Genomic DNA, 21,213 nt, shown 5'->3' on the forward strand with positions numbered 1-21,213 from the left:
TTGTTTTCATCCCCTCTTGCACATTTCCTCTACTTACGTCTAGATTTGTTTGCCTATTTGTTCGATGTTCGTGTCTCATTAGAGTCTTGAGCTTCGTGATGGCAAGGACGGGGCAGTCCCATTCTTTACTCTGTCCCCTGGGCTTAGCACAGTGCCTGGTGCAGAGTTGTTACTCCATGCTAGCTCATAAGTTGCAGAGGGGAGGATTTGAACCTAGGAAGTTTGGTTCCAGGGCCTGTACTTTGAACCCCTAGTTTGTGCCACCTGAGTTTGTGTGAGGTAAAGGGCGCATGTATTACAGGTTAGAATCTGTAGGGGCACATCCTACTTCAGTGAACTTTGGTATGAATCATGGCTGTAGGTTCTCTTCCTGGGCATGCTTATGGTACTTGAGCTGCTGTTTGAAAGCTTTGCCAATTCCTAGTTCTGTTCAGAAAAAAGGCAGGTAAAATACTTGTGTAACTTTCTGGAAATTTCTAGAAATACTGTAGTACTAATAAATCCTTTTGCTGAAGATTTCTTCAAAAGGTATTGGTTTGGTTTTTCTTTGGTGAGGAAAATTTTATTGCTTCATTCTGTGGTGATGCAGCTGGTAGCGTGGGAGAAGAACAAGGCATCTCTTGTTGGCTCTGTGCTGCAGAGACCACAGGTGTGCAACCAGTTAGGTAGGTCGTCTCTCAGAAAACCATGCATGATTCTCTTAGTCTGTGAAATCTTGAGAGAAGTCTAGTCCTGTGTCCTTGTCTGTAATTAGAAGAATCATTAGTCCGATGTGAGAGTTTCCCTGGTTCCCCTCATAAAAGATTCGTTCCCACAAACAGGGAAAACAGGAAGGGGGCCAATAGCACAACCACTTTAACCAAAATTATTAAGTCTGATCCATGATTTGTCTGGTGAACAGGAGTTGTTGTTTTCCAGGAGGGAGAGGACACAGAGAAGACACCTCACTGTTGGTGGATTGAAACCTGCAGGGATCCTGATAGCGTTTCCCTTCATCACAGACAGGAAACCATTTTTGAATTGTTGGGAGGTATAACAGGGGGGATACTGGGTTGTACTGGGGAAGAAGGGAAGAGTGGGAAATGGGTTAAAAGAGCATCTTGCAGTTGAGCTACCTAAATGTAGTAGCTTTTTAACTTGTAACTGTTTGTGAAAATACAGCAAGAAAGCACAAATGAGGTGTTAGTATTCTAAACAATTGGCATTCCGTTGCTATAGATAAATGCATGTGCCCGCTACTAAACTAAAATCTTACTTTCCTTCGCATGATTGCATTTGTGTGTGAAGCTCCTGTAGTTATGGACAGGAACATACATACATGTTCATGTCGTCAAATAACCTGTTATGTTAATTTAATGCTTTTTGGAAGAAACTTCACTCTGTATGAACGTTAATTTATTCTCTGAAAGTATCTTTGGGGAAAAAAATGGGGAATACGTGTCTTTACGTAATTAGCCCAAGATGAAAGTTCCATTAGAAAAATTTGAAAATAAAAGCAAATATATATGTATTTGTGAATAACTTTCTGTTTGCCTTTGGTTTTGTTTTGTTTTTTTTGCTAAAGGAATAACATCACCAGCAGAAATTCCAGCAGGTACTATTCTGGGACTGACAGTTGGTGATCCACGAATAAATTTGCCTCAAAAGAGGTCCAAAGTTTTGCCCAATCCTGAAAAATGCCAAGGTAAAGTTCTTGAGACAACCTGGTTTTCCTTACTATTTACAGCAGTCAGTCCCATTAGAAGAGTTCTGTCTGTGACACTTCTGCAGTAACTTTATCTGTAGAAGAATTAAGGCAGTCTTTACCTGCCTACCTTTCAAGGTGATTATGCTCAAAGGAGATGTGTATGAGGAAGTATCTTTTAGCTGTAAACATGTAGCCTGATCCTTATGTTCATTTTTTCCCCTGAGTTCTCTATTTTTAGTATCTAAGTAAAACCTGTCTCTGCAAACTTGGTTCTCTGAAAATGCCTGGCTTTTCAGAATTTTAATTGTGAGGAAGGGATCGGCACCCGCAGCTGGTCTTGTGCTCTTTGGAAGCCTCTGTCTGACCATACAGATGATCCAGGTTCGAATCCTGGCAAGGCCATCCCAGGTGCTGAAGGGTAAGATGTCTTGGTTTAGACTCAGTAGAGTGGCCTGCAGGAGTTCTTTGGGGTGACACGGTGGGGGATGGGTAGGGGCTGGCTAAAATTTTAGTCTAAAATTGCGATTTGCAGCAATTGTGATCATGTCTCGTACTTACTGTCATTTAAACACGGTTAATTGGAAGAATAGTTAAAATCGGCTTATGAATTTTTGGAGAAAGGACACAGGTGTGTGTAGAAACAACTTCAGAATTTTTTTTTTTTACCTTCACATGTAGTTAGCTTATTAAGGGGGCAATAAAGTACTCTGCCAGAACTTTACATGAAAGGTGGATTGGATGAGGGAGGAGTTTAAGATGTATAGGTAAGGTAGTTGATTAGGGAGCCTAACACTTTAATCAATTCATTGTTGCCTTTTTCTTTTTTAATAGCAATATGGTCTGGCACAACCATAAAAGTTAACAGCGTCTACTACACCAATAAATGTTTACTGTCGTAATCATCTCAAAACTGTAGTTAAACTCTGCTTAGTTTCTCTTGCTGCCTCAAACCCATTTTTGGAATAAGGCAGTATTAAATTCTTCCTAAGGCTTTTGTCTTAATGTAAATCAGTCCAAGGAAAATTAAAGTCTATCTTGAAAAACATGATTTAATTTCTACGATTAAAGCTTACCATCTTATGTCATTGTATTTTTTAATAATCAAAGTATAATTGATTTACAATATTATATTAGTTTCAAGTGTATAACATAGTGGTTCAACATTTTTATACATTACCAGATGATCACCAAGATAAGTCTAGCTACCACCTGTCATCATACAAAGTTATTTCAATATCACTGACCATATTCCCCATGCTGTACATTACATCCCCATGACTTACTTATTTTATAACTGGAAGTTTGTATCTCTTAATCTCCCGCATCTCCCCTCTCACAACCTCCAGTTTGTTCTCTGTATCTAGGACTCTTCTGTTTTGTTATGTTTGTTCATTTGTTTCTTTTTTAGATTCCGCATATTAGTGATATCGTGTGCTATTTGTCTTTCTCTGAGTTATTTCACTTAGTGTAATATCCTCCAAGTCCATCCATGTTGTTGGAAATGGCAAAATGTCATTCTTTTTACGTCTGAGTAGTATTCCATTGTATATATATCACATATTCTTTATCCATTCAGCTGTTGATGGACACTTCCATACCTCGGCTGTTATAAATAATGTTGCAGTGGACATAGGGGTGCATGTATCTTTTCGAATTAGTGTTTTCATTTTCTTTGGAAATATACCCAGAAGTGGAATTGCTGGACTGTATGGTAGTTCTATTTTTAGTTTTTTGAGGAACCTCTATTCTGTTTTCCATAGTGGCTGTACCAATTTACATTCCCACCAGCAGTGTATGAGGGTTCCCTTTTCTCCACATGCTCGCCAGATCTGTGTCCCCAGGAGGACTCCCAATTGCCTTCTGCCTCTCTGGGAAACTCTCTAAGATCAGCAAGTGGCTCTTTTCAAATTACTGCCTCTGTGCTGGGACTTGGAACATGTAGATTTTACGTGTACCCTTTAAGAGTGGAGTCTGTGTTTCCTGTAGCCCTCCAGCTCTCCTGTTCTCAAGCCCAGCTGGCCTTCAAAGCCAGACGTTCTACAGGCTCATCCTCTCTATGCAGCACCCCCAGGCTGGGGTACCTGATGTGGAGCTTGGTCCCCCTCCTCCCTCGGGGAAACTCTGCAATTAAGATTCTCCTCCTGTTTGTGGGTCGCCTACCCAGGGGTGTGTGTCTTGACTCTACCATGTCTCCACCTCTCCTATCTGGCTCCTTCTTTATTATCTTTAGTCGTGGAGAGCCTGTTCTGCTAGTCTTCAAGACGTTCTCATAGATAGTTGCTCTGTAAACAGTTGTAATTTTGGTGTGCCCATGTGAGGAGGTACGTTCAGAGTCTTACTTTACCATCGTGGCCACCAATCTTATTGTTGTATTTTATTAAAACCTGTTTTAAGTAATTTCTTTGAAGAAGTATCGGCATGTGAGCTATATAAAAAAGTAAACTTTTTAAGGAGTTAGTATTACACAAATATTATTAACAAATGTAACATACCATCTGGGATGACAATTCAAAACTAATTTTAGAAATATACCTTGATGAGCTGGGTCAATTAATAAAAGATTAATCCTTAGAAGAATCTTAAGGTCATGATGGTCTTAATTCACTGACATAACTTCCAGTCTGTCTTTCCATATCTGAAGTCATTCTTTGTTTTGAAGGTCATGATGGTCTTAATTCTCTGACATAGCTTCCAGTCTGTCTTTCCACATCTGAAGTCATTCTTTGTTTTGACTTGGACAAAACAGATCAATTCTGGTGCTACTTAAACCATAGGAAGGGTTTGCCTGACTTGCATAACATAAACAATTTATCTTCTTACGTGTGCTGGGAATTATAGAGCGCTTGGAAAAGAGAAGATACAGCAATGTGATACTGTGAAGTAATAAGAAATACATGTTTTGGTGTTTGTCCATGGTTCCTGGCACCTTGCTTCTAAAACTCTTGTAATTTCCTAAGTGACAAGAGCCTTAAAGGCTAAAAGGAGAGCCTTTTCTTATTCCTAACAAGCCCCTTTCAACCACACCTGAGTTTATGTTAATGAGGTGTCTTTTGGTAAAGCCCCGAAGGTTGGGGGCTGGTTGCCAGGGGAACCAACCAAAATGTTGGAACTTTCAGGCCCCACCCCTTCTCTCCCTAAGAAGGGAGAGGGGCTGGAGATTAAGCTTAATCGCTAATGGCCAATCAATCGTACCTACCTGATGAAACCTCCATAAAAATCCTAGAGTGGAGTTTGGAGAGCTTCCTGTTTGCTGAAGGAGGTGCTGGGTGGTGGGGTGCCCAGAGAGGGCATGGAAGCTCTACACCCCTTCCCTTTTACCTTGCCCCGTGCATCTCTTGCATCTGGCTGTTTCTGAGCTGTATCCTTTTATTAAAAAATCACTCAGTAATGTAGTTAAGTAAACTGTTTTCCTGAGTTCTGGGAGCCATTCTAGCAAACTACTGGACCTGGCCAATTTATAGCCAGTTGGTCAGGACTTAAAACTGGCGTCTGAAGTGGGAGCTGTCTGTGGGACTGAGCCCTTAACCTGTGGGATCTGATGCTATCTCTAGGTAGGTAGCGTCAGGATTGAGTTAAATTGTAGGACACTCAGCTGGTGTCAGAGAATTGTTTGCTGTGGGAAAAACACCCACGCACTTGAGCGTCAGAAATATTGAGAGTAGAATAGAGTACAGAGATGGAAATGGTTTTCTCTTTCAGTGAAGACCCTGAAGTGATGATGCATATCCTCAGGTGCTTTGAAAAAGTTTACTTGATCATTTCTTTCTTTTTCTTTTTTAAATAAATAAATCTATTTATTTATTTATTTATGGCTGCGTTGGGTCTTTGTTGCTACACGCGGGCTTTCTCTAGTTGCGGCGAGCGTGGGCCACTCTACCTTTCTGTGCGCGGGCTTCTCATTGTGGTGGCTTCTCTTGTTGTGGAGCACAGGCTCCAGGCACACGGGCTCAGTCACTGTGGCTCGTGGGCTCTAGAGCGCAGGCTCAGTAGTTGTGGTGCACGGGCTTAGTTGCTCCGTGGCATGTGGGATCTTCCTGGACCAGGGATCAAACCCGTGTCCCCTGCATTGGCAGGTGGATTCTTAACCACTGCGCCACCAGAGAAGTCCTATCATTTATTTCTTGAGTTTGATAAATATTAACAATATGTTTTTGCGAATCTTTTCAACTTCATTAACACAGCATTTCACTGTGTAAAGACCTGGTTTTCTGGGTGAAATTTAAAAATACAAGTTCTGCTCTACTATCTGTTCTTTTAGTATTTGCTCTCCTTAACATCTGGTTTGCTTTGTAAGGTTATTTTAACTAGTCTTTGTCTTACAGAGATGAATTTGCTTTAGAAAATACTGACCTTACATTGTGCTCATGGGCTCTTTTTAGTCTTTCTCTTTACACCCTCTCTATTACCGTGTACCCCAAACTGTTGACTTTCTCAAGTTCCCAGTTATTGGTCATTATTGCCGTGACTTCTCAGTTTCTGCTCTTGGGAGAAAAAATATCTGATAGCTTCAGCTGGGCCTTTTTAACTGTTCTGCAAATTTAATTTAAAATAGAGTGAATTTGAAGGCTGTAACTTTGGTTCATTTGAATCCCAAATGATTAAAGCTTTTATTCATTTCCTTTGCTTCTCTAAGAAACACTTAAGAAAATTTTAAAATCTGGTGATCTTCAAATACATTTAAGAAAGGAGAAGATAAGCTATTCAACCTTTAAGTCACAATTCTGGAGTTATGTAGTCAATTAGCTTTGGTCCGAGATGAAAGAGAATGTGTTTTATGTGAACCTTGGGGGAAGGACTTAGAATTACGCTCGGAATTGACAGTCATTCTGGGCACGCTGAGGGTCGTGCTGACTCAGCTGATGATATTTTTTTCTCCGTAGTGAAGACTGTTGACTTAAAAGGTCTTCTTTGGGGCTTCCCTGGTGGCGCAGTGGTTGAGAGTCCGCCTGCCGATGCAGGGGACACGGGTTCGTGCCCCGGTCTGGGAGGATCCCGCGTGCCGCGGAGCGGCTGGGCCCGTGAGCCACGGCCGCTGAGCCTGCGCGTCCGGAGCCTGTGCTCCGCAACGGGAGAGGCCACAACAGTGAGAGGCCCGCGTACCGCAAAAAAAAAAAAAAAAAAAAAAAAGGCCTCCTTTGCCTGCAGACGTGCTCTGCTTTGTCATTCTAGTATCACACAGAATAGTGTCACTGTCCTAAGTCAGCTGCGCTGTCTATTCATCCCTTTCTCACTGCTTCCAACCCCTGATCCTTCAACAGTCTCTATGGTTTTGCCTTTTCCAGAATTCACATAGTTGGAATCATACAGTATGTAGCCTTTTCAGATTGGTTTCTTTCACATAGTAATATGCCTTTAAGGTTCTTTCTTGTCTTTTCATGGCTTGATAGCTCATTTCTTTTTAGTGCTGAATAATATTCCGTTGTCTGGATGTACCATCTACTTTGTTTCATCTATTTACTTATTATTTTTTAGAATATTTGAAGATGAAGTTGTGCTTTCCTATGCCTTTACACCCCAAGTATTAGCCATCTCTTTTTTTTTTTTTTTTTTTTTTTTGCGGTACGCGGGCCTCTCACTGCTGTGGCCTCTCCCGTTGCGGAGCACAGGCTCCGGACGTGCAGGCTCAGCGGCCATGGCTCACGGGCCCAGCCGCTTCGCGGCATGTGGGATCTTCCCGGACCGGGGCACGAACCCGTGTCCCCTGCATCGGCAGGTGGACTCTCAAACCACTGCGCCACCAGGGAAGCCCTAGCCATCTCTTTTGTCTGCAGCCAAATCTGAATAAAATCCCAGCTCTGTCACTCAGATCTATGGCAGCACTCCACAAGAAAGCCTTCTCGGCAGACAGCTGTTTGATGGGGCTTTTTTGCTCCTAGAGAGGCTGTGTGAATTTTTACAGTACACGCCTTGTCACTTGAGATGCTGCTGGTTATTCTCTCCAGCAGCACTAGAAGCAGTTGCTGCTTTTAAGGAGCTTTCATCTCAGATCTTTTCATCAGTTTCGTTTTTTCTAACTTGTTTATCCCTGATATCTGTCACATTATGGCCAAGTCACTTCCAACTTACTTTTTTCAGCCATCAGACCCATGCAGGTTGAGTGACCTTTCTATGTTGCATTTTAGGACCTTAGCCTAAACTCATGAGTTGTCTGACTTTTTACTTTTAATTCTTCAGTCCAACAAGATAAGATTTGAAAGACTTTTTTCCCCTAGTGTTTAAGTAATTGCATGTAGGAAGTCTCTTCTATCAATATATATGTTTATAACTGAAAAAATTCCTCCTCCTTCCCCACTAGAGTACTTTTTGGCATGGTGTAGCTCATTTAAAGGGATGAAACAACATATTTCACAACAAATATATTCATTTTAAAGGACTGAGAAAAATACGTTTTACAGAAAGGAATAAATTCAATTCAATAAAAAAGGGTTATCAGAGACTTGAAGTAATAGGACAGAAGAAAAGGATGGTATCTGTTGGCTCAAGACCATTGGGTCAGGGATGATATAAAGAGCCCTGAAGCCAATAGTTAAAATACGATTTGTGCCGTCAGAGCCTATAGTCAAGAAATGGTTCGCCTCTGCAGTGATGCCTAGAACGTGATTATCTTAAACGTGGAATCAGGCAGATATTTAGAGGCAATTTAATGTAATATTTGCATCTTACAGACTAAAAATAAATGTCAAAGAAATAAGTTTAGGAGCCTTTGTTGTTTCACAGATTTTGAAACCAACTGTAAGAATAACAGTTTCTACTCAAGTAAATAAATTCCTCTAGAGAAGTTAGGCTTCTAGAGGAGCCTATAGAATAGTTTCTTGTAACAAAAGGTCACCTGGCTTTGTTTAGAATTTGACCTCACTGGTCTAAGGAATGTGGTTTAAGGCTATTTCTTTTCCCTCTTAGATAATGAGAAAGTTAGACAGCTGCTTCTGGAGGGTGTGCCTGTGGAGTGTTCGCATAGCTTTCTTTGGAACCAAGATATCTGTAAGAGTGTCACAGAGAATAAAATCTCGGATCAGGTAACTAATGGTAAAGTCGTGAAAACAGGCTGAAATTCATCACTCTAGAGACCATGAACGTTATTTCATACTTTATAGAATCCCATAGACTTCCTTTTATTTTCAATTTTTGGGTCCCTTACGATATATACCATGCTATTTTCCGTTCTTAGAGAAGAATAATCTCTAGAAAAGGTTAATACAAAGACTTTTTCTTGAAATGATAATCTTATGGTTTAAAATTTTTTTTCTTTTATTATTTTTCCCCTTAAATGTTCTCTGTCATTAATTTCACAATGATTGAGCTCCTGTCAGCACCAGGTATTGCATTAGATAATGAGGTAGATGACTAGGATCAGGTTGAACAAGTACAGAGTACAAAGGAAGCCCAAAGAAGGGGCACTGAGCCCGGACTAGGGAAACTGGGGAAAGCTTCCTGGGTGGAGGAGCTGGTATTTGAGCTAGCTCTTAGGTGTGTGGTCAGAAGTAACCAGGCTTCTTGCGGCCAGGGGCCCGGAGCCAAGGCTACAGTGGAGAAAGGATTGTCAGAGTTGAGAACGAGGGCAAGGGCCCAGGCCAACAACAGGATGGCATGTTCAGGAATCTCCACGTAGATCATATCTTGGAGTTAAGGGTAGGGTAGGAGATGGAACTGAGCAGATCAAAAGGGGCTATAGCATAAAAGACCTTGAGGCAGTTTCGGATTTGGACTGAAGATGCAGGGGCCATTGAAGATTTTAAGTTGGGCCATGACATGATCAGATTTCACTCTGGCAGTGCTATGGTGACTAGGGCTGGGGATAAGGGGGCGGAAGAGCTGGAGAAAGGGCTTGTGGTTGGAGAGGGCTTAGAAGAGACCCTTGAAGTAGTCCAGATGGCATGATGGGGGCCTGAAGTGTGGCAGTATGGCTGGAGTGGAGGGGCTGGGGTTTAATACATGTACCTGGAAGGTAAAACTGACTAGCCTCAGTGGTTGATTGGAAGATGGTTAGTGAGAAAGGAGGAGGCCTGTGGGTTAGCTCCTAATGGTCTAGCTTGGCTTTAGGAGCTCAGCTAAAAGAGGGGCAGAGCAGGTCTGGCTTGTCACTGCTGTCTTCCCACGTTCTAGCTAAGTGCCTGGCGTATACCAGGTGCTTAGGAAATACGTGAATGAGCAAGTAAATGAATGAAGACTAAATATTTGAAAGGATGAATGAATGAGCTAATGAACTGTGAGAACTGTAGGTCACTCAGCCAGCCGGGGCACACAGGAAGAGAGTGACGCAGCGGGGAAGATGAGTTTAGTCTCAGATAAACGGAGGGGCCTCAGGACGTCCCAGGAGCAGATGTCCAGGAGACAGGTTTCTATCCCAGGAGGAAAAGTTGGGACTAAAGAGATAGATGTTTTGGAATTACCAATATGTAGAAGGTAGTGGAAACTTGACCAAAGGTAAAAAAAGGAGACTCGGGACGTGGTCATGCATGAAGGGTATTCATGAGTTAGACTTTGTAGCGTGGAGGTGGTCTCCTGTGTAGTCTTCTCAACTGAGCGGCAGGCCTGTCTCCAGCTGGCAAGAAAAATCTGCAAGGATGTTGTTGTCCACTCCCTGCAGTCCACTTAATAGATAATTTATAGCAGCTTCTCTTTTAAGACCTGCTGAGAAATTGTCTTAAAAGCTGGAGTATTTTCCCACGTGCCCCTCCTTGAGAAGTTCTTGTTTATAGCCCTTTTACTTCATGACCACCAATCTTAACCAAAATAAATGTAGGGCCAGAGTATCAAAATGTAAGATTAATCCTGATAGATAAGGACTTAGCAGAATGAATGTTTATTATTTTATTACTTTGAATCACCTAGGATATTCTAATTTAAGACAATTTGGCATTTTCTACCAAAGCACTTGTATAGAGGAAAATCATCCTGGGAGGAATACCTTGTACTTAAGATGGCTCACATTTATTTATTGAGAACACCATTTTCTTGCTTTTTAAAAGAGCATTTAACTTTCTAAAGCTGCCTATAGGGAGACCCAGTAGGATCTCCTGGAAGACTAGGGTTCTTTGTCTTGAATTAATTTTCTTCCACTTCAGGATTTAAACCGGAAGAGGAGTGAATTGCTGGTGCCCGGGTCACAGCTTTTTTTAGGTCCCCATGAATCCAAGGTTCCTATACTTTTGATTCAACAGCCAGGAAAAGTGACTGGTGATGACCAGCGAGGCTGGGGAAGTGGCTGGGATGTCCTCCTCCCAAAGGGCTGGGGCATGGCTTTCTGGATTCCATTTGTAAGTTACTCTTCGATTCTGACCAACAGTTACCACATTTAAAATACATTCCTAGTGAATGCCAAGCACTGAAAATGTTCCTGACTTTACGCACGACCTAGAAATTGAGTGCTAGTTTTCTGCCCTTTGAGCTATAATCCTGGATATGAGATACTTCATAGAGTCCCTGGAGCCCGGTTTTCATTACTAAGAGTTGTGCTGACATTTTTTGAATTTTTGAGGTTTTAAAAGTGGCCTGATTTCTGAATAGTAGTGGCAACAAAATGTTGAGGTTTCTTTACTTGAAATTTGTTAACAGTTTAAAAGCCAAAAGACTTAGTTTTTATAGATGTATAGAATGCAGTTTTTTTTTTTAAAGTGCTGTTCCATATATTCCTCTTTTGTTAACTGCAGCTAAAAATTTTATTAAAAATCTAATGTGTGTGTTTTTTTTTCCTGGTTAAATAATTACTTTGAGCTAGAGAGCATAAAGGACATGACATGTAAGACTGTTAGATTCAGGCAGATAATTAATTTTAGTGATTATGCATAGTGCAAAGGACATTCAGTTAATCATTTAGGAGTGGGAATATTTTTAAATCTAACTTTAAAATTATGAACTGTTTTAAGCATACAGAAGGTATACCTGTGTACCTTTCACCCGCCATCCAGCTTAAGAAATAAGACATTACAGGTTCATTGGAAGCGCTCTGTGTATCCCTCTCCAATCCCATTTCCCTCTCTCCTTCTAAAGGAATCACTAGTCCTATTTTTGGTGTTTGTCACTATCATGCATGTTTTTATAGCTTTCTTAAGTGTGCGTATATATCCTAAAATAAAATAGCCATATTTGACATGTTTTTAAACTTTATTCCTTGTATAAATGCTTTTGCAACTTGCAATATTCACTCAACATTGATTTTTCCATGTTGATTGGTGAAGCTCTATTTCATTCATTTTTACTATTGTATGGTAACCCATTATGGGGTAGTTCCCCAGTGTATTTATCCATCCTATTTTTGATGGGTATTTAGGTTTCCCGTTTTTCTCCATACAAAGAATTTAGCAGTTTCACTTTAAGTTGGTGTAACGACAGGATCTTTCTGGCATTTCTTTTAGATCTATCGAGGTGCAAGAGTTGGAGGATTAAAAGAGACTGTAATGCATTCTCAGTATAAAAGGTCACCTAATGTCCCAGGTGATTTCCCAGACTGCCCTGCTGGGATTCTCTTTGCTGAAGAGCAAGCTAAGAATCTTCTTGAGAAGTACAAAAGGTAAGAAACTGGCTTCTCTAGTTTGATGTCTTTTTTTTTTTTTTTTTTTAGATAAATTTATTTATTTTTTGCTGCGTTGGGTCTTCATTGCTGAGTGTGGGCTTTGTCTAGTTGCGGCAAGCAGGGGCTACTCTTCATTGAGGTGCGCGGTCTTCTTACTGCAGTGGCTTCTATTGTTGCAGAGCATGAGCTCTAGGCGCACGGGCTTCGGTAGTTGTGGCTTGTGGGCTCTAGAGCACAGGCTCAGTAGTTGTGGCGCACGGGCTTAGTTGCTCCGCAGCATGTGGGATCTTCCCAGACCAGGGCTCAAACCCGTGTCCCCTACATTGTCAGGCAGATTCTTTTTTTTTTAAATAAACTTATTTATTTATTTATTTGGTTTTGGCTGAGTTGGGTCTTTGTTGCTGAGTGCGGGCTTTCTCTAGTTGCAGTGAGTTGGGGCTACTCTTCATTGTGGTGTGCGGGCTTCTCATTCCGTTGCCTTCTCTTGTTGCAGAGCACGGGCTCTAGGCGTGCAGGCTTCAGTAGTTGTGGCTCACGGGCTCTAGAGAGCAGGCTCAGTAGTTGTGGTGCACGGGCTTAGTTGCTCCGCAGCATGTGGGATCTTCCTGGACCAGGGCTCGAACCCGTGTCCCCTGCATTGGCAGGCGGATTCTTAACCACTGCGCCACCAGGGAAGTCCCTAGTTTGATGTCTTAAGGGGAAGACACATTGAACTATCATGTTTGTCCTGGCTTCAGGGACTCTTACTATATAATGTGGAGTTCCTAGACTCGTCAACATTCCCAAGACATAATTAAGAAGATACCACTTAGGTCAGGAGATTGCCCTGTATCTAGATTTTATAGCCCATGCAGGTTACAAACCTTTCCCTTGGTTATTTGCTTCACTGGTGATGGTGTACACCTAAGCTGTGGACCTGCGTTCCAGGCGCTTGTTACTTGATTCCCGCTGCTGAGCCCTGCTTCGTCAAAATGGAAATTGTGTTTTTCGTAATGGTTATAGATGGAGTACATACTTAGGAATTTTAATGAAAGTATGGAAACATACAAAAATACTTTATAAACTGGTGTATCCCTTTTATCCAGAGAGATAAGCACTGTTTTTACATTTTGGTATCTATCCATCTAGACTTTTTTCTTTTTCCATTGGAGGAGTGGCCCGTGAGGGGCTTTATTTCCTTTATACTCTGGAAAGGAAACATAGGGCACCTGTATTTCCTACTGAACTGTAGACTTCTGGCAGCACAAAAACTCTCTTGTTTGTTGTGGCACCTGCAGTATCTAGCCAGTGCCTAGTGCACAGTGGGCCTTAATACCTTTTTTTTTGTTGACTGATGAACGGGTGACTAATTGAATGTTGTATTTCCTTGACGGTGAGCTCCACAGCTGTGCTCTCCTGTGCACTGCTGCAACCCCAGAGACAGGCCCTGCTTGGCTTTCCAGCTATTGTTTGAATGATGGATGAATGAGTGAGTGAGTGAACGGGGATACGTTCCTGGATTGCTGGTTTACAAGCCCTTTGAGGGCAGCCGTTGTGTGTTGTACATCCTATGCCTCCCATAGTGTGCAGGGGCTTCTCCATGCTTGTTAAATAATAATTGACAGTAATACTTATTTCTCACCCTTTAGATTTTTTTATAGACACAAATTTTTTTTAAGGCATTGTATTACATATACTATTTTGAAACCTGCTTTTTTCATTTAGCTGTACATTATGGAAAGTTTTCCCATATCAATAAATGTGACTCTAAACCAAGAGTTGGCAAACTTTTTCTGTAAAGGGCCAGATGATAACTATTTCTGGCTTTGTGGGCCCTTTGGTCTCCATGGCAGCTGCTCAACTCTGCCATGTGGCACAAAAGCAGCCTCAGAGGATGCATAAATGAGTGAGCACGGCTGTGTTCCAGGCTCACGCTATGGACAGTCCTATTTGAATTTCATAGCATTTTCATGTGCCACAAGATATTATTCTCTTGTGTTTTTTTCTTTTTCTTGGCTGCACCACGCGGCTTGTGGGATCTTAGTTCCCCAACCAGGAATGAAACCCGGGCCCCCTGCAGTGGAAGCGCGGAGTCCTAACCACTGGACCTTCAGGGAATTCCCTCTTGTGTTTTTTTCAACCATTGAAAAATGTAAAAACCATTCCTAGCTCGTGGGTCATACAAAAACAGGCAGGGGGCCAGGTTTGCCCAGTGAGTTGTAGTTTGCCAATGCAGTATGGCTGTTGTGTGATTTATCAGTGGCCCATTAGGTTCTTTCTGACTTTTTGCTCTGTGCTCCTGTGAACAGCTTTCCATTTGTATCTCTACATATTTGTCTGATTTATTCATTAGCACGTGTTTACTTAGAACTTGCCGTGTGTCACAAAACCTTTCTAGGCACTGGGGCTGCAGCAGGGGACAGGACGGGCAGAGTCTGCTCTGCCCTTGTGGAGCTTCTTCTTTTTTTTTTTTTTTTTTTTTTGCGGTACGCGGTCCCCTCACTGCCGTGGCCTCTCCTGCCACGGAGCACAGGCTCCGGACGCGCAGGCTCAGCAACCATGGCTCACGGGCCCAGCCGCTCCGCAGCATGTGGGATCCTCCCAGACCGGGGCACGAACCCGTGTCCCCGGCATCGGCAGGCGGACTCTCAACCACTGCGCCACCAGGGAAGCCTGGAGCCTATTCCTGATGGAAGTACATGTTTCCACACTAGTGGGAGGGATCCAGGCAAGGGGAGGGAGGCTAAAATGGCAAGAGCAAAGCCCTTGAGTGAGGAAGACGGGGTAGCGTCCAGGGCATAAGGGGAGGAGTGGCGTTCCTTAGGATCAGGCTTAGCTGTCTTATTTTAGTAAGCTGGAAGGCTGACTCTGAAAATATGCATACAGATTTAGGTAGGCTAGACTCTGCGCAGAGGTTGGGTAGTAGTCTGATCGTGACCGTCTTCTCAATGAAAAATAGGCAAGGTTATCATCTAGGAATAAGGGGGAGAGAGGCTGTTGGAGATTTGAAGAGAGAGGAATTGATACAAACACTGTCCTGGGAGAGTGGAAGATAGAATCGACCGGAGAAACGTATCAGATTTGTAAGAAATGTAAGAGTCCACTTAAGTTGTGTTGAGAGTGAGACCCTTCAGGGCTACTGCATGTTCTTCTCCAGCCATGTTCTGCCAGTCAGGTGCTGGCGTGGGGTAGTGGAGGGTTGAATGTAACCAGGAGGGCCTTTGCCGGGGGAGGGACTTGGGGGTGTGTGTAAAGGGAGTGCCTCTCTTAGGAACTGTGGCATCTAGGCTTCCAAGAAGAGAGATGTGAGGACGGTAGTGAGCAGCGATGAAGTGGTAAACGAATACAGTAAGTCTCCTACATACGAACCTTCAAGTTGCGAACTTTCAACGATGCGAATATGTGTTCCTTCAACATCAGGTATGAGTGACATTGCAGCCTGCCCTCCATCTCCTAGTGCTGAGGATCCTTCAGCTCTACCATCTCCACCTCCTCTCCCTCCTCCAGTCAGTAACTCTCCTTGCCTGTTCACTTGATGCCAGCCCCTCTATGCCAGCTGTTGTAGTGTACTGCTGTACTTTTCAAGGTGCCGTACTGTAAGATTAAAAATGTTTTCTTTATTTTTTGTGTCTGTTTTCTATGTATTATTTGTGTGAAAAGTATCGGTATTATAAACCTATTACAGCACTGTACAGCCGATTGTGTTAGTTGGGTACCTAGGCTAACTTTGTTGGACTTAACGAACAAATTGGACTTAGGAATTCGCTCTTGGAACGGAACTCATTCGTATGTAGGGGACTTACCGTAGTAAGTTCCAGTGGTTGAGGAATTGTTGCCGTGGAGAGGTAAATGGGCAGGCAAAATAGGAGGCATCATTCTGAGTGAAGGATACTTGAAATTGAGATTTTTAAGGTGGAGCAAGCGTTGGCAGTGACCAAAAGGTCCAGGTGTGACCAGGAGACTGGGTGGTTGAGATGGGGTGAAGTAAAAGGTGTGAGAAGTTTCTGGTGGGCCAGGGTACTAGAAGGATGATATACGTAGCTGCTGAAGCCATGGAGAATGGGTCGGGATGGAGGGGAAGGCAGAGTGGCGGGGAATGGGGTGCCTGGGGAGTTGACTGAGGCCCTGGCTGAGCAGGGAGAGCCAGTGGTTTATCTGATGGCTTGTGCTTCAGGGGAGCAGGAAGGAGAAGAAAAGCAGTCTGGGGGCATCAGGAGGAATGTGCCCACCCCTAGGCCTGTGGAGTGTGAAAAAGAAAGAGCTACCACTTGAGAGGAGCTGTAGGGGAAAGAAGGCAAAGAAGGACCTTAGGCTCAATCTCATAAATAAGATTTCTGGTTAAAAAAAAAAAAAAAAGCTGCACGCTTTGAGGATTTGATGTACTATTGACAAATTGCTATTTGTATTAGTGTAGAATTTTACCTCTAGTTCTGAGGGTGCCTGTTTTCCCTCACGTCTCGATAACATGGGCTATTACCAATCTTTTATTTTTTAATTAATTTTAAAATATTTATTTATTTATTTATTTATTTATTTTTGGCTGCGTTGGGTCTTTGTCGCTGCATGCGGGCTTTCTCTAGTTATGGTGGTGGCTTCTCTTTGTTGTGGAGCACAGGCTCTAGGCGCGCAGGCTTCAGTAGTTGTGGCTCACGGGCTCTAGAGCGCAGGCTCAGTAGTTGTGACACATGGGCTTAGTTGCTCCACAGCATGTGGGATCTTCCCGGACCAGGGCTCAAACCCGTGTCCCCTTCATTGGCAGGCGGATTCTTAACCACTGCACCACCAGGGAAGTCCTTACCAATCTTTTAATACTGACAAAACAGGTGAAAAAATGGCATCTTACCGTTTTCATTTTTTGTTTGTTTGCTTACAAGTGAGGTTGGGTACTCTTAAGTGTTTTCACCATTTTTTGTCTCTCTTTTTGTAAACTGTCCATGTCTCTTTTTAGAAGTTTCCGGGTGAGGCAAGTACCCTGAGAGGGTTTTTCACCAGCTGCCCCTCTCAGGAGGCCAGAACACACTTGGTTCAATCTCCAGAATATAGGCTCAAACTGAACCTCTGATTAAGCATACAGGTTCATTTCCATTTGAGGTCCTAGTGCATAGCACACAGTAAGAAACAAAGGGGGGAAGGAATGTCTGGGCCTGTCCCCGAGGAGACCATCAGCCTGAGGGTGCAGGCTGGGACTCCCACAGAGTACCCCAGCCCAGAAGGGCCCATGGCCAGGCTGCTCCCTACCTCTTGGGGTCATTACATACCAGAGCAGGCCCTGGTTCCCACTAGTTTGTGGTTTTTTGAAGGTTCTCCCTCACTTACATGTTGCTGGAAAGATCATTTGGTATCACCCATGTGGAGGGCAGTTTGGAGATAGATATCTGTCAAAATTGCAAGTGCTAATAATACTCGTTGCCTTAGCACTTCCACTCCCAGGACTTTATCCTGTGGATATACTTGTACTTGTACAACATGTTCAAGGTCATTCATGGCAGCATCGTTTATAGAAGCAAAAGCTTGAAAATAACCAAAATGTCCTGCAGGAGAGGACTGTCTAAATAACTTAAGGTATAACCATCCAGTGGGATAGGACTTGTGCAAAAGAGTGAGGGATGTCTTGATATGCTAATATAAAATGACCTCCAAGATATTTTGTTAAATGAATAAAGTTAAGCAAAAGAGTACAGAATCGGTTCGCCACCATTTGTGTAAAATGGGTAAAAAAAGAAATATGTACATATCTGCTTGTAAGTTTATAAAATGTCTCTAGAAGGATATATAAGAAACAGATGGTGATATTGTCTCTGTGGAGGACAGCTGGGTCACCAGAGGTCAAGGGTGAGAGAGAAACTTCACCATCACCCCTTTTGTACCTTGTTAAAAAATTTTTTTTCTAAATTTTTGGCTGCATCGGGTCTTAGTTGCAGCACGTGGGATCTTGTGTTGCAGCGTGTGGGCTTCTCTCTAGTTGTGGTGCACGGGCTTCTCTCTAGTTGTGGTGCACAGGCTCAGTAGTTGCAGCATGCAGGCTCTCTAGTTGCGGTGCGTAGGCTTTCTAGTTGGGGCACGCGGGCTCCAGAGTGCGTGGGCTCAGAGTTGCTTAGTTGCCCCATGGCATGTGGGATCTTAGTTTCCTGACCAGGGATCGAACCCGCGTCCCCTGCATTGGAAGGCAGATTCTTAACCACTGGACCACCAGGGAAGTCCCCCTTTTGGACCTTTTGAACTTCAAACCCTGTGAGTATTCAGGGGCATCACTGCACAGCTCCAGGAGCACCTTTTACCTGCAGTTCTTCAGGAGTGGCACTCCCCGGAGTGATGCACATAGGGCGACTTTGTGGGTGCGTTATCTATTACAGTAAAAACCGAAGAAAACAAAAAAGCTCAGCCAGTGGAGTTGGTTATTATTATTTTTTAAAATCCTATTTCTTAGAAAACTTTTTTGTATGTTTGTTTTTAAAATAGAGATGCAGTACAGTGGCCATGGTTATTTTGATAATCCATCCTAAATTGTTCAAAATTAGTTCTCCTCTTTGATTTCCATTAGACGCCCTCCGGCAAAACGGCCCAACTACATTAAGCTTGGCACCCTGGCACCTTTCTGCTGTCCCTGGGAGCAGTTAACTCGAGACTGGGAATCAAGAGTCCAGGCCCAAGACAAATCACCTGCAGCTTCCTCTCCAGGTGGTGAGGAGAGTAGCCTGAGGAGAGATGTGGTGCCTTGTGCTCCCATGCCTGGAAGGACTCGTCAGCTCTCTGATGACGAGGGCACACCCCTAAACGACTCCAGCGAGCCCAAGGGAGTGATGGACACAGATGATCCAGCCTGGGCGGGCACTGAGGGGGGAGTGGGCCAGGGTGCCACCGGCAGTCTCCTCTGCGTTCTGAGGTAAGTGCACACGACTTCCGGGTACGTTTTTGGATTGTCTGTTTTTTGATACTGACCAGGCTACAGGAAGTAAAAGTTATCATTGTTCCTTTACACAAAGCCCAAGTGAATTTATGGACCTTCTGGAAGGGAAAGCCAGTGAATCATAGAGGGCCCAGGGAAAAGGCTAAATCACATACATTTGATTTGGGGCATGATGCTAACTGATGAAATGATTTAAAATATCGCATCCATAGACCTGAACCAAGGCAGTTTATGACCTGTTTTATTTAGTCTTTGCTCACAAAGCAGTCCCCTCACGATTGTGATCTTAAGTAATGAAGAACCCCTGCAAGTATTCTTTACATCGTTGAATTAGATTTCTTCCCATTGCTTTTGAATGATCTGCATTTGTGGCCGACTAGATTCCCATTCGTTGTGATATTGTCATATCACAGAGGTTACTGTGTAAAATGTGCTCTTCTCTCAGTGCTGCTGCAGGCTATTCGATTCTGCTTATCATTGACCCTTTCTTCTGTGCTCTGATTTTAAAAGAGTGCCACCCCTTTGCTTTATACTTACTTTTCGGTACAGTAACTTCATATCCTTCCTTCTTACTTTTCAGATAAGTGTCCCTTACAGTTTCTTTTTTCATCAAAACATCAGTTCCTTTTTACTCGAATCCTCTCACTATGAATATAGCCATAGATTCTACTCCACTGTCTTATTTTTCTCTGCCTTCAACTTTAAACCTTTAATCCTTGAGTCTCAGAGTAGTAGACACATAAAAAGAAAAGTATCATTACACAAGTGTGTAAATGTGTATTTTTGATTTTTAAAAAAATCGAAGTTTTGATCCTTTCCCCCCATAGAGTATTAAAAAATCAAATGAACTCTAAGCAATGTCCAGTCTTCTAACTGCATATTTTCTCCTTGAACAAAATATCCTCAAAACGTGTGTCTCCCACTTCATGCAGGAGTAGAAAATTACTGAGGCAGCTGTCAGCCTGGTGTGGACCCAGTTCTGGGGACAGTCGGGCAGCCCCACGAGCTCCTGGCACAAGACAGCAAGAATTGAGCAGAGAGGCCTGCCTGTCCCTCCTGGACCGCTTCCCCAAGGCCCTGGTGTGGGTCAGGCTGTCCCTGCTCCGGAAGGGCAGCCCCGAGCCGCACACCATGATCTGTGTTCCAGCTGAGGAGGACCTCCTCCAGCTCAGCCAGGATCGGCTGTACTGTGGGCCCCAGGAGCCCAAGCACAGTGACCCATTCAAGAGCCAGATCCGGAAGCAGAAGGAGAAGAAGAAACTAGAGGAGAGGCAGAAGCGAGGCTGTGCTGCATCTGAGGGCCTGGCAGAGGGGGACCCTGCCGCTGGGCACCAGCCTCTGACCCTGGGCTTGTGGTCAGGCCCTCTCCCGGTTGTGACTTCTCACTGCTCCAGAGTTCTCCTTGGCTTTGTCACCCAGGGAGATTTTTCCATGGCTGTCGGCTGTGGGGAAGCCCTGGGGTTTGTTAGTTTGACGGGCTTGCTGGATATGCTGTCCAGCCAGCCAGGAGTGGAGAGGGGTCTCGTGTTGCTGAGGCCGCCTGCCTCTCTGCAGTATCGATTTGCGAGAATTGCTATTGAGGTGTGAGGTCGGTTTACATCCTGGCACAGATAATATCTGTGTTTGCCAAGTCCCACAACTGGAGAGTTGTTTTTGCTGTCTTCCGTTTCAATATATCATGTTAAATTCCTTGGAAACGAGAATTAAAAAAAATATGTATTTATGCAAATGGATGAAATGTTTACCTCATTCCAGTAATGTCCTTGATTTCCATCTTTCCCTGTCCTTGCTGTAATACTTAAAAATTTTTTGGCATATATAGCCAAAAGCTTTTGTATTTTGATTTCTTGGTCTGTGTAATTTTCTTGCTGAAAATAATTAGAAGCTCTGTTGTTTTCTTGTGTCCTATCAAGAACAAAGGGCTGTCAAGGCTCTTTGAAAAATCTTGTAGTCATGTGATAAGCGACGACGGTTGTTTAATGATTTGATTGTTACAGAAGAAAAAAAGACTAGAAACATCTGGTCTCTGTGCATGAAGTATGGGCCCCTGTGGGCCACGTTCAGTTCTGTACTGTGATCAGCATGCCCAACGCTTTACACCATAAAGAAGGAAATCGTGGAAAATGT

At 43.3% G+C, this 21,213-nt stretch overlaps 1 protein-coding gene across 4 annotated transcripts in view; it reads left to right on the plus strand.

Moving 5' to 3' along the window:
- Positions 1-20,815, plus strand: part of POP1 (POP1 homolog, ribonuclease P/MRP subunit) — a 36,719-nt gene extending 15,904 nt beyond the window's left edge. For 3 of the 4 annotated variants that reach the window (XM_081258987.1, XM_081258988.1, XM_081258989.1), the window contains exons 10-16: positions 919-1,030; positions 1,565-1,684; positions 8,588-8,703; positions 10,753-10,944; positions 12,043-12,197; positions 18,721-19,062; positions 20,019-20,815. In XM_081258987.1, the coding sequence (XP_081115113.1) occupies positions 919-1,030; positions 1,565-1,684; positions 8,588-8,703; positions 10,753-10,944; positions 12,043-12,197; positions 18,721-19,062; positions 20,019-20,673 (1,692 nt within the window). In that variant the 3' untranslated portion in view covers positions 20,674-20,815. The remainder of the gene's footprint in view (positions 1-918; positions 1,031-1,564; positions 1,685-8,587; positions 8,704-10,752; positions 10,945-12,042; positions 12,198-18,720; positions 19,063-20,018) is intronic. The other variant, XM_081258990.1, reaches the window with a different exon arrangement.
- The last annotated feature ends 398 nt before the right edge of the window (positions 20,816-21,213 follow it).

This window comes from Mesoplodon bidens, assembly GCF_964165515.1.
Source record: "Mesoplodon bidens genome assembly, chromosome: 16".
Lineage (NCBI taxonomy): Eukaryota > Metazoa > Chordata > Mammalia > Artiodactyla > Ziphiidae > Mesoplodon > Mesoplodon bidens.